This window comes from Manacus vitellinus, unplaced genomic scaffold (assembly GCF_001715985.3).
Source record: "Manacus vitellinus isolate BGI_N305 unplaced genomic scaffold, ASM171598v3 scaffold_2_pilon, whole genome shotgun sequence".
Taxonomy (NCBI): domain Eukaryota; kingdom Metazoa; phylum Chordata; class Aves; order Passeriformes; family Pipridae; genus Manacus; species Manacus vitellinus.
In genome coordinates this window covers 46,936,941-46,951,105 of record NW_021940208.1, presented here as the reverse complement: position 1 = coordinate 46,951,105, position 14,165 = coordinate 46,936,941, and the positions used below count along the sequence as shown (strand labels likewise).

At 39.2% G+C, this 14,165-nt stretch overlaps 1 protein-coding gene across 9 annotated transcripts in view; it reads right to left on the bottom strand.

The window, feature by feature from the left end:
• Window positions 1-1,369: 1,369 nt before the first annotated feature.
• MBNL2 (muscleblind like splicing regulator 2) overlaps window positions 1,370-14,165 on the bottom strand; it is a 92,909-nt gene continuing 80,113 nt past the window's right edge. For 8 of the 9 annotated variants that reach the window (XM_029960934.1, XM_029960939.1, XM_029960933.1 and 5 more), the window contains one exon: window positions 1,370-4,306. In XM_029960934.1, the coding sequence (XP_029816794.1) occupies window positions 4,292-4,306 (15 nt within the window). In that variant the 3' untranslated portion in view covers window positions 1,370-4,291. Of the gene's footprint in view, window positions 4,307-5,917; window positions 6,072-14,165 lie in introns of those variants that run through there. The other variant, XM_029960936.1, reaches the window with a different exon arrangement.

Sequence of the window (14,165 nt, the reverse complement as noted above, 5' to 3'; positions counted from 1 at the left end):
GATGTTGAGCAATGTGACACTGCTGCAGCCCTCGGCCTGGAGTGAGGAACTGCTCCCTGCAAGGGAGCAGCTTTTGGCACCAAAGCTCTGGCCACAGACTGTCCATGAGGACATGTGTGGCAGGGGTACAACCAAAGGTTTCAGAAGGCTTTTCTCTAGAAGTATCTTGCTTCATTTTGGAAACCCTGACATTATCTGAAGGGGGTATGCTCTGCACACGGAGAGGTACAGACTTTGCGGGTTTGGTGTGGCTCCTGAAAGCTCGTGGCTCCCATGAGCACTTCTCCACTGCCAAAGAAGTGCCAAAGTTGACAAGAAACAAAACAGCTTTTAGACAAGAAAACTGACATGTCCTGACCCTTCTTGGCAGCTGACAACTGTCCAGGGTGGGGTTTAACATAAGAAAGCATGAATAGACAGGTTTCCCGCTCCTGAGTCATTAGGAGTTGAATTTTAATCATTTGCTGCTTCTACTCTACAATGCCCTTGCAGCCCTCTAATGCTCCAGTCTTTCCTTGTCCCTGCAAGTCATCCTGTTTCTCCTCTCCATCCCACACGCTCGTTCTCAGCAGGCTTCTGGCTCAGTACGTCTGTGATACATCCAAATAAACGGGTTGACCTGGTGGTTTTCCACATCACTTGTGACCTTGGACTCCTTTCCAACCAGTCTCATGCTTATGAAATGTAGGTAACTTTATGACACAAACTCTTCTTGATTCTGTTGAATTGTATTTCCTTTCTTTAAAGCATTTAAAAAAATACACAAGAGAAGGCAGTGTAAAGAAAGCACAGAGCTGCAAGCCAGAGGTTTTAATCCCTCCTCTGTCACTAGCTTGCCATGTGATGTCTGCCCTTGGGCACACAACTCCCCTGTGATGCTGCTCTCTCCTGAGGAACTAGCAGGTAACAGGGGATTATTTGTTGGTGTAATACTCTCCAAGATGTAGGAAAGAAGATGCAGAGGACATGGCGCCAAAAAAATCCCCCGATAGTGAGGCAAGTGTGAGCCACACCGGTGAGATAACCACTGCCTGCCTGCACACCAGCACTAGCCTGTGGGCAGAAAGGGCACAAAACGACTGTCTGAGGCTGAAGCCGTGCAGCATGGCATCCTCGGCACACCATCTCTGGCAGGATAAGGGTATATGCTTCTTCATGCAGCATCTGCATGTGTCCTGAACCCAGGGACTACGCTTAAGGATTTGTTACTTGAACACGTTATTAGGGAAAAACTAAAATACAATAGAATAAAATAAAAAGTATATATACTTTTGTAAAAACTTCTCCACTTTCTTTTGGCTGTTTTTTGTTACCCCAGGCGCCTCTTCCCAGAGCCGCACCACAAGAAAGGATTGCCCTGGGTCCGCTCTCATTTTAAAATGCTTCTTTTTATTTCAGTGGTTGTACATTGGGTGAATGAATTTAACGTCACAACAGAAATAAAATGGCTATTTAACAGACCACTAGTAATTATATATGCTGAAAAAGAGCGAATGAAGGGGTTTCTTTTAACTATTACCGAAATATTCATTGTACGTGTCATCAATTATGCCGGATGAGAGAGGCAAACAAAAAGGTATTTTGGTGAGGTGTTGTATCCTTTGAAGAAAATAAACACTGAGACATCTCAAGTTACTTGAAACCATGTCTCAGCTACAGTATTCACTGTCTCCGTGTTGGCCCATCTCATGGTTCTTTTAGGGGGTTATATTTGTTGTATTTTTTTTAATTAAACAAAGCATTTAAAATTTAATAATTTTCATTAGACTTTTTTTTTAAAATATAAACAAAGTTTTGGCAAATAATATTTATACAGAAAAATAGTTTTAGATCTTCCCAAATTTTGAAATAGTCTATAAAATTACTTTATAAATAAATAAAATGCAGAATCTGTTGTACACGTATTTGCACATCTCTGTAATTGCCTCCTTACTGTTAGCATAGGTTTGTACTTGTACAGTTTTCAGGAATATTACAAAGTCATAAAGTCGGAAAGTGGATCTCTTATTAAAAATACATTTTCTCTTTTGTCTGTCAGTTTATCTGGATGAAAGACCTGATGTATCTGAAGCTTCGTCATCCATGGGCAAAAAATATTGGATTAATTGTAAAAAACATAGATTAACAGTTATTTTGAAACATAAAAAGTTCACACAAAATGATGTCTTGAAGAGTTATCTACATAAAATATTTAAACAACATGGATAATTTACCATTTAGTATTATACAATAAGCTACCCAAATGCCTAAATTAACTATTATAAAAAAATAAAAACAACTTTGACAGATATAGGCAAGTTGCAGTGTCAACTACCTAGTTATAAGGACTGAGAAAGTCTACAAATATTAGTGTTTTAATAGTATATAATGGTGATACCTTAACTGCTAAAGTAACAAGTTAAGATACATTATTTTTCCACAAATTAAAACTAACGCAACGTTACAAGCACTATGTTAATTTTACAACCGAATTATGATTATTTTTTTCCTTTCGGATGATCAAATCTCCAGCTTTATATATAAATAGATAGTAATTAGACACCGGACAAACAAGATTTAGCCTGGAAAATAATTTCCTAGACAAATAATAATATGGTTAGTGCCTTCAGTCGTTCAGAACAGGCAGTGCTGCCAAAGTTTAAAATAGTTTACAATCAATCTGAAGAGGTTAAGTTAAAATACTGCAATCACTAATAATGTCCACATAGAAAACTTATGCTGCAAACAATTATACATAATATCCACTTATAACAGCTGTCTTGTTTTTTAAACAATAATTTAAAAACTATGTCATTTATGTGATACATGTGCAACATATAAAATGTGAAATATGAAATATTTGGTACAATAGTGCTTGAAACAAATCTCAAATCAAACAAATGAAAGTTTAATTATACATATATAATTACCTTGTAAATCAACAAAGTATTTAAAAAAGTAAACAACATTAAAATCTGCTTCATCCATATATATGTATGTATGTATATATAACATGTATATAATTGTATTAAAGATATCTTCATATTTTTGTGACATAAAATATGTTTTTAAAGAAAAACAATTAGAAGAACTATTTTTTTCTCCACTCTAATCTGGTTACAATCTTATAATCCAATTAAAAAAATGCAAATACAGTAATGATTTATTAAACTGAATCTCATTCTACATTCTTAGTGTTCAGTTAATAGTCTAGATTAAAGTCACCTATGAAGTTTCAGTGACTCAACTGAATTTTAATTAAATTAGAGTATCATACAATCTCATCTACAGCCTTCTTTTTCACCTTTTCTTTTGTTAGTTTGGTCTTGTTTTGTTTTGCTTGATTTTACACTTCTAGAAGTTACTTCTTAACAGCTTGGATCTTTTTGGTAACCTGACTATGAGTTTCAAAGATTATTCATGTCCAGTGAGATTTGACTGTTGGCATCAGGCTCACTTTCATCAAGTCTGATGTGACAAAATTTAGGCACTTCTGCAAAGTCTCTTTTAAAAACATTATAAATATACTTGTAAAATAATATTCTCAAGACTTTGTTCTTTTGGGGATTGAAAGGGGTATGAAGGTTCATACTGTGCAAAATTTTTTAAATTTTCTTCTGCTATTCTGCTATGATTCAAATGCAACTTCTCCATACAAGTCAAACACCAACCATGTGCATCTAAAGAATTTGTGCTTTCCTTTGGACTTCTTGCTAAAAATATCAGATTGACAGGATGATGTGCAGGACACTGGGCTGCGTTTCACTTCCTCTGTCTTGGAATCAACTCATCAGGGGAGCAAAACCAAGATTTTTTTTTTAACCGAGAAGAAAACCCCCAATCATAGTTTGGGTGAAAATTAAACCTGCAACTGGGGTAAGTTTTTAGCCAATACAACGCAATTATTGCTGAGCTCGAAAGATTCATAAGCACTGAATCTCATGAGACGAACTTATCTGGACCATTTCCGTTAGTTGTAGTTATGGAGAAAAGACAATATTTGCGAGAATTAAACTATGCTTAGAAAACCTTTAAAACTAAATGTTACCCTTTATGTCTTGAAACATCACAGCTGGTATCAGGTAGTTAACTATTTTAGGTTGGAGTATAGTAAGCATACCATATTTAATATTCATATATGACATAGCAGCACTAGCTTTTTTGAGTTTTTGATTTGTCCATAAGAACAAATTCTTGACTTAGCATGCAGTTTGTGGCAACTCTAGAGAGGAGGAGACAGGGTAGTATGTACAGTAGCCGTGCTTGGCCGTCCGCAGGGAGGCTTCGTGACACTCTGTTCCGCTCCTGCTGGCTATTTCAGGATTATCTGTTAAGAGAAAGGAAAGCGTGATCGCGCTTTTAGGGGACACGGGGAGTGCAGTTTGCCCAGATGGCCAGTGTTGGACTAACTAAGCTCAGGTGCAGCTCACACAGGACAGCATCCTCTATTCTCATGCTGCCTGGGAGGTGCTTGCATTTCACAAACCTAGTCATCTTCCCCTGCACATTGGTCCGCACGTGCGTAAGAACATGCAGAGGGGGCATTTTATGTGTCAAAATACTGGAGGCAGTGCTGAAGCCACAAAAGAAGGGCCTGGCCATAGGCAGGGTGTGCATCATCAGCACCCTGGCTATCAGTGGAGGTGGAAGCAGCCCTGTGCCTCCCAAAGAAGCTCAGAAGTGCACCATTGCCTGGGGCAATTCTCCAACTCCTACCATGCTCCCAGAAAGACAGAAAATGACTGGCAAAACAGTGGAGGCAGGGCCCCTCACCACTAACAAGCAAAAAGATCTCAGAATCATAGAATCAACCAGGCTGGAAAAGACCTCTGAGATCATCAAGTCCAACCCTTGATCCAACACCACCCTGTCAACTAGATCATGGCACTAAGTGCCACATCTCTTCTTAAATACCTCCACGGATGGTGACTCCACCACCTCCCTGGGCAGCCCATTCCAATGTCAAGATGTACTAGACTAGATGTTTTCACAAAGCTAAAGTGTCTTTTCAATGCATTTTTAGCAGCTGCTTATTTCCTAAAAAAATTATTTTCAGATCAGAGAACTCGAAAGGTTTTCTCACACTTTCTTATGCCAGGGAATCCAGGGGATGACCATAATGGTATTTCTATGTGCCTAACTAGTCACTAACCTTGCTGCTTTACCTCCATGGTATCACAAACAGAGGGTGGAGCAACCATTTTACAGGTGTAAATTCTTGTGTTTCCAACACTGTGAAGGTTCAATGCATGATGGGCCCAGCAACCAACTCCACTTGCTCACAGTATTGGAAAATCATCCAGATTTCCGTCACCTGCCTGGAATGTCTGTCAGTGAAAGTGATATCAAAAGCCAGCGGTGTGATATTTTATCACACCATTGCTAACTTGTGCTCCAGACTTAAGCACAAGTCAAGAAATTAAGAGTGTATTGCCTGCTCTTACTGTTTAATTTGGCACTCGATGCATTTTTAAGCTGTATTTGTAGGTGGTATGCAAAGCAGTCATGACAGTACTTTGACCTACTTGTGCATTACAAAGCTAGATCACTGCTTAATGCAATATTTATATTAAAAGGGGGGAAAATAAAAAGGTGTTTTGAAAGTAATTTCAGCAACATACTACCTCTGACATACAGACCTCCAAAAAGAAACAGGCTTGCCTCTGTGCAAGGCACTTGTTCTAGTCCCCTGCCCAGTCAACCTCCCTACACCTCACAACTCCACTGCCTTGCTCTCTGTACACAACTACTGTCTCCCTGACCCTGCTGAACTTGCCAGCATGCCAAAAAGCCATCTTTGATTACCATCAGCACTGAAAATCTGGTGACACGCGAGGACCCATTGTAATGACACGGTACAAACACCTGCTGCTCCAAAGGGCTTAACATCTAATACATCATACACACAACAAGGACATATATTTTTAATGAACTTCCACCCATTGTGAGCTTGTTAGCTTATCGCCTATCTTCTGTTTCCTATTGAAATAACAAAGAAATACCTTTGCTCAAATAATAAAGCCCTGTCTGTGGTAACTCTCGTCCAGCTCCAGCACGGTGGTTTGACAGTATGTACAAGGAACGCAGCCGTGCTGAAAATAAGAAGTGACCAAGATTTTCAGGACTGATATTTTTAGCATGTTACAACCCAACATGTCAATGTAATTAATAAAGCAGCTTTAGCTATACTGGGTTAGCCATAATCACACAAGTGTATTTAAAGGTTCCTAAGGTCTCATTTAATGGGACATAACCTGAAACCTACTCAGTGTAAAAAGCCCCAGAATTTCAGACACTGCAGCTGACTACACTGTCTGCCAACTTTTGAGGGGATAAACTTGCATTTTCCTATAGCTTTTCTTCTCCCTATACAGGGAGACAGATAACTGCCCCTTATGCCAAGACTTCTTCGGTCAAATAGTCCCACAAGACTGATGTTCCCAATTCCCCCAAAATCTGTGACAGAGAATGCAGAGGGCCTAATCTCAGGCTGTTTCATGGGAAAATGGCAGGACTATTCCTGGCACTGTGATTAACCCAAGTGCCACTCACCCTGCTGTGTGCAAGGCAGGACAGAGGGGTCCTGGGCAGTGTGAAAGAGCAGGGATCCCTTCTCTTCCCTGCCCTGGTGAGTGGCAATGGCAAAGCCCAGGATAAGGACTTCACTGCTCTGTCCCTATTCCTGCTGTTTCTCTCCTCCTGTCAAAACTCAGGAAACAGCAAAGATGATGTAAACACTTTCCTTTTGTGTGCGAGCATGTCCTGTTTATGGGTTGTGGGTGCCAGAGAAGCAGCTGGAGCCCTCACTGCCATGCTTCTCCCACTGCCAGTGGCTACAGATCTGGCTTGTTCCCACCACACAGTCCTCGACAGGGGATGTAACTAGGGCATGTTGCACCCGACTATTTCTAGTACACGTAGGAGTCCTCCTAGGAAAAAAGCCTCAAGTCTCTCCTTCAGAACAAGCTTCTCCAGTGCAGTCACAGAACTGAGGAGCTACATTACTTTTTTAACCTTAGCCACAAAGTGTAAAACATCTCCCATAGTCTTTAATTATATGTTCACACCCTACTTCTTAAAAGATATCACAACTCTGCCATAGCTACATACACAGGCATCAGCTTCTGCAACTGTGTCTGACAGAGAAACATAAAATGCTAAACTACTTTACATGGAAAACACATTGGAACCTCTTCTGTTTAATCTACAAACAAAGTAATAAACTGTGATGGAAGACAGAGGCTATCTAAGTCTGCATCGCTGCTAATTGCTCCATCACTTGTATGCTGAAAAAGAAGAAGCTGTAAAGAATTATACTGGTGAAGGAACATGCCTGCAAACACTTACTACAGAGTCTGCATTCCCTCGTTACTTGTAAGTAGGTTCAACCATCTTCATGTTCACTATGCTTTGAAGAATTACATCTCAAATGTATGTATGTCATATTTGCCATACTATTATATCATTATACTCCACAGCAACGGGATATAATGTATTGACACTTTTACCATAGTATATATAAGCATAAACCCCTAAAAAACAAGACTATACAATGAGTGTGCATTGTTCCATGTACAAAGGTCTACAGGTCAAGCATGGGAAAGCATTTTCTCATGCTCTGTAAGACCCACAGGTGTGGATACAGACGTGCCAGAAAACATACCTTCTGCTGCTGCACTGAGAGATCTAATAAGAACACTATTTCCAGCATAAGCAGAATGGCCTGGCTCTTACAGTCTGCAGCAGTAATGCACAGAAGATTTAATAACAGGAAATGGCATTTTTTGGAGGTAATCACAGATATAGGGTACCTTCTCTGTTGCCTTCTTGCTTGGTACCTGTTTAAAGTGGCAGAAAGCTGGCTACCCTTTAGACTAAAATTACTAAAATTGTGCCAATGATAGTTACCAGACCTCACTGAAACTAGTAACACATAGAGTGAACCTAAATTTCTGCAAGCTGCTTTCTAGCCACCAAGAAGCATTTGCTCTTCCAAGTTTTCCATCTCTTTAGAGGTGGCATTTTCAGCTCCTAAATGCCAAGACTTTCTTTCTTGTCTACCAGAGCATGGCTCTTTTAAACCTTTACCTTCAGGACATCTGAGGGATCACACTGGTCATTCTGTGCAACACAGAAAATCCCTAAATCCAGATAGGATTGCTCCTAAGGATGGTAACAATTCTGCAGTGTCATCCAAGGGAATGACAACCAAGAGAGATGTTACTGCCAATGGTTTCAGCTTCTCACTGACTACCAGCACATGGTAGTCAGCAGACAAATCTATGTCAGCCTGGGATTTCCTCAGATGCACCAAAGGTGGCTGTGATCAGTCATTGACTCAAGACTTAGAAAGACAAATTGAGAGTCTGTTAAATTAAGGTGGAAATTCCACCTTTGTAAACTCTTTTCGATGCCCAGGTTACTGCTTTATTTGATAACAGTTCATTGAATTAACCAAATTACTGAGAATCATGACTAGGTACTAGGAATTTCAAGAACACTGTTTGACTTGAGATTTTCTGCTTTGAAGCTACAATTCACAAAGCTTTATTCTCTCTGAGTTAAATTCATTTTCCAGTTCCAGATTTATTATACAACGATGAATACAGAAAATTTACCATTCTGCATGAATCATTGTGCATGAACTCTTGTTCAACTAAAGACCTGTCACAGTGGATCAGCCAGAAAACATGACTTTGCATCTACCTCTGACACATTTCTCTTTCAGAAGTTTTGAAATTATTACTCTAAATCACACTGTGCTCTATAAGCCTTAATATATTTTAAGGGGCATTAAGATAGTATTTGACCTCTGCATTGCAAAGCACTTATCCCTCCAAAAATACATAGTAAACATTTTGGACTGCTCAGCCTTCCATTTTAAAAGCAGTGTAGTAGTAATAGGAGTTTCTTGTAGACAAGATTCATCTCAGATGATTTCAGACATGAATGCCTCAGCTGGTCACCCATTTTACATCTTCCTAGCCTACCTCAGGCAATTGATTTTAGCATGAGACAGATTATCAGCTCCTGATGCCATTTTCCCCTCTACCGAATGTAAGAGTTTGTGGTGAACAGTTCACACTGAGGTATTTAACTTTTGGACACCTGCATCGGGACAGATGAATCCTTCCACAGGGACATTTTCTGTTCTCATGTTTTTCACACAAGTAGCAGACTGGTCAGATATATCTGGGGTATACATTAAAAACAACAGATATTTTCAGACAGCCGGCTCATATCAGGCTGCCTCATAACTTCTCCTGCTTTCTAAAAATAAATCTAACACCAAGTATTTCTTCCCTGTGACATGGAACCGAAGACTATTTATATTTCCTCATGCCTTTGGGAAATGCTTCCAGCTCTTTATTTTTCATTTACTCTTAGAATGTTCTTTTGTGGTATGTGCCCTGTTTCTTCAAAATAAATTAGGATGGCTTGGTTTTTTGTTTTGTTTTGTTTTTTAAATTAGAAGTGAAAAAAAGATGAGTAAATGTTCAGAGACTTACTGAGAGTAATCTCTATTGTATCAGTTATGCCTGGGCATACTTAATTTTTACTTAGCTTTACAGATGGTCTTTATCAGCTCCTTTTCCCATAGCTTCTGCAGCAGCATCTCCATGGAGCACCATCCCAAACGTTCCAATCCCTCACCTCAGGACTCCCACTGACACTCTCCCAAAGGATAGGTTTTGTCCCTGTCCTCGACTGGCTAACAGCTGAGCTGGCTCCAACTCTCACTCGCATTAAATGCAGTCTGGCTTCTTTCCTTTGCTCTTGATGGCCATAAACTTCATTCTCATTTCCAGCATATTATCATTTAATGTATATGTGCTTTGTTTCTCTCACTAACCATGGTCCTCTACCCATCCACGGGTGAAGGAGGTTTTATCTTATTGTTTCTCAGTTAAACCAATGCAACCCCAATATATTGGTCTACTTTGCTCATCAATAAGGTGACCTCTGATTTGTATATAAAGGGCAAGATGCCTCAACCACAGATGACCTCTTTGGTTACCTGCCCATACAGTGCCTAACATGGGGGGCATCAGGTGTTTCTTGAGGGTTGAAGGTCCTTTTTACTTGGCTTTCTCATAGCCCATACCCTCACATGGTAATTCTGGTGTCCTGCTCCATCCTCTCTTTTCTTCTCTAAATCTGAGAGTGCCCAGTTCTGCCTGTCCCATGTGCTGATAATAAGCCTCTGGAAAAGGCTGACGGTCAGATGTCCATGCTGAAGTGGACACATTTGCTAGCACATTTTCATTCCATCAGGTACAAGCTGTTGGCCATCAGGGTGTCATAAAGCTGACAAAGACCTTGTCTGAATCCCAACTCTTCATGATGATCTAAAAAAAAGATCAAGGCAATTATGGGGATTCCAAAGAGCTCAAGGGTTCAGCAGCATCATTCTTCTCATTTATTATTCACCAAGTCCTGAAAGAGAGTCTAAAGCCACTTGTGCTGCCAATCCCTTAGCTCACTTATGAGCTTCAGTAGGTATTTACTCAAGTAATAATGTATAATATTTAAGTTCAACTTAATACGTATTTACTTACTCTGGAGAAACAGGATTAGTTGTTTTAAAAATGAAAGCAATCTGGCTTTATTTATTCTTCTTTAAAGTAATAAATAATGCAGTGCTAAAAATTGATCATAACATACTCTAATATATTCTATCAAAATCTATTTTTAAATAATTGCACAGGCAGCAGATAGACTACATAGAAATGAGAAAACCACTGCTATATTATTCTGGGAGCACCCATACAGTGACTGTTTTGAACAGCTACTCAATTTTACCTTTCAACAGGTCCAAGGTACTGCAATCATCTCTGTTTTGCACTTCCTACTTTTAGGTCATTTTCCTTCTCTTCTTGAATTTTAGAAACTTCCAGAAAAGGCTTATGCAGAGGAACTGAGAGCACAAATGAGTGAAAGGCCAAGCACAAGTTGTGCATTATCTGTGAAAGTGCCCATATTCCTCTTAGAGGGGTGTTACTTCTCTGACCCTGCATTTTCCTAGGCATCCTCACCTAGCTTTTTTTTCCTTTTAACGAAACCTGCTTTGCATTTTCCTCTTACACACCGTGCATGCCCAAATCATGCAAGATGAGGCTTCCACTACAGCATCCCTTTTAGGCAAATGTACCACTGCACACAGAGCGCGGGTAGCACTTCTGCAGGTTCCATTGCAGTTACCACCATCCTGAAAGTCCTCCTCTCCCAAAACCTGGCATTCCAGTTCAGACTTCCTTCCAAGCAAGAAACAGACCACTGCAACATCCGAAACTTAAACACAGAAAGGTACCCAATTTATGTTCATCAAGGTTACTTATCAGACACCCTGCTTATAACACTTGTGTCAGTTTTATAAAACTCACTATATTTATAACTTCTCCAAGGAAATCTTAACCTTCATGACTTTTGACTACTTATCACGTCCTTAATTTTCTTCTATCTGAATGCTCTCACATAAACAGATATACATGTTAGTGTGTGTCATGGAAGATAACACTGCATAAAAAATGAAGTCAGGTAAGTTAACAAATTTCTGCCTTCAGCTGAAAGTCACGACAGATACAACCAACCAACCAACAAATTAATAAATATATAGATGTTTCTACTGTGGTTACATGGGCAGCCTCCTGCACACTCAAAGCCAAAGACTGGCATTTCTGGTAGGAAATAAATCATACACTGAGATAAAAATATGGTCTTTGTTTGATTCAAGGGGAAATAACTGGAGAAACTAGAGATGTGCAGATGCAATTATTTCAGAGAACAAAATCCCAAACAAGTACATCTGGAGCTTTGCACTGCTCTATGTTGTTAAAATTTTATGATGGAAAAACACAGACTCACATGAGCTGTGTGTATGCACCATGAAACAAACTCAAATGCCTACAAAATTAGATGACCTTAGAAAAATTTTCCTATGTTTAAATAATAAATACATGCCCCAAAAGACTTCTATTCCACTTGTCAAATTATCATTTATTGAATAATTGAAAGCAAGAAAACAAAAGGAAGTTATCATATCAGTAATCAACACTTTTTTTAAAAATTTCAATGATATGAAAGCTAAAAGTCTAGAACAGGAAAGGGAAATCTGTTTTGAATTTTTTTTATATTAAACTAAGAAGTGTTTGCCTTTGCTTACTGCTGATGTTGTGTGACACTGCCATCTAGCAGGCTATCAGAAGTAGTCAGGTCTTAATCCTACACTAGGGAGAGAGGTATGATGGGAGAATTTCTAAAAACAAATCAGAGATTTTTCCATTTCTTCCAACTGGCTTCTTGCATATAAGCACGTGATCTAAAATTCTGTATGCAAGCCCACAGAAGTCTGCAACATCTACAGAGAAACAACACACTATCAGAGACCAAAAGCTATTATTAAAAGTAAAACAAAGACTTGGTTGAAGTTTGCATGAGACTAAAATACAGTTCCCTTGCATTTTCCAGGGTAATCTTTTGGCTTTGCTTCCTTTCCAACTTACAGTTTAAGAAAATAAAGTTTTCTTGTGGGCTTTAAGATTGGAAACTCTCTCTTGAGTCTGCAAACTGTTAATTCTGCAAGTTACAGCTACTTACCTATAACTCAGTGTCAGACAAGATAACTTGATGGAATTGAGGCTTGTGATTCCTGGTTGTCTAGCATGAAAGAGGCAGTAAGCAGTTTAAGTTTGGTTTCTCCATCTTGGTACAGGTACAAGGTAAGATGTCCAGTACTGCATTCCACATGCCAAGGCACCATAGATGGGCTTCCTAGGCCCAATTCTGCCACAGGCTGGCTCCCTGCAAGCATTCCCTCAGAAAATGTGTCTCAGAAAGGAACCTGTTCCTCTGTCTCCTTTTTTGGACTTTTTAACGTCAGATTCAAATCATCCTTTCTGTTGTTTGAACAAAATTTTCTAAAGAAGTTCAAACCATGACAGAAGTATTTATCTTGAGATTTTATGAAATTTTTAGACCAAAACTTTCAGTCATAAAAAGACAAAAATTCTTTAGATTCTTCAGTATTCCCAGCAGAAGCGCTTTCCTACCTGTTGCCCCATTCTTTCAGAAACTGCAATTAAAGATTTTCAAACCACTAATAAGAATTTGTATAGGCTCTTATTTGTAAAGTTCTTACATTTGTTTTCCTTTCCCACGTTCCTTTTCAAAAGCTTGCTTTTAAAGGACAAAAAAAAAATCCATTTGCTACTGTCTACCAGATTTTTCAATTCATTTTCTCAGTATGTTGCTACTCTTCTCTGCATTTACAAGTACAGCAGGTTTCCATGAGAAACAAAGGGAACAGTGAGTAAAAGCCTGTCAGCAGTGCTATGGGCAACCCTCTGCCCTGCCAGAAGGCCTCCCAGGGTTAGAGAGGTAGACTGGAGAGGAAGCCCTTTTGGGGAACACCAGGCAATATTTGCAAGAGGGAGCAACTGGCACTTCTGCTTTACACAGAAGGAGAGATCCACTTGAGTAGGGGCCAACATTTCAGCCTAAGAAGAATCTGCCTCCCTTGGGAGTGGTGCTGCCTTTGCAGGCACCTTGGCAAGGAGAGGTGTTCTGCTGCTGCACGTGCTGGCTCTGCTCCCTCCCGAGGGAGTCACCCACATACAGTACCTCGAATTGCAAAAATTTGGGATGTTTGTATTTTACAATATGTTAACTAGTTTTTGCTGGGGCAAATATTTTAATTTTCCTTTTCTCAAACATAACTATTTTTATTTTTGCTTCATTGTGTTCTAACAGATTTTGACAAAACTGAAGGCTACTGAATAATTTCATAATTAATATCTGCATAATTGCCACCTAATTCAGTGAGAATGCTGATGCATAATTTAAAACAGCTGTGCCAGATAATCACAAGCCTTAGCATGAGACAGCCTGTTGATCTTATATTTCTTTTCAGACACAGCTTATGAATGTTTCCCTCTTCTATTGGATCTCTCCTTTAATTTTTCCTTCCTGGTAAAAGGTCATAATACCTGTTGTCACTAAATAACATCTTTAAGCAGCATTCTCTGTAATGCTATTTTAATGCTGTCAGTCTCTGGTCCATTTTCATTGCTACAGAATATAAAGCCATGTACTGTTCTGAACTGATGTAATGTGAGCAAGACTCACATCATTTGGAATCATTTGGAATTTTGTAATTGTCATCTAATAACCAGGAACTAAGCAAGCAC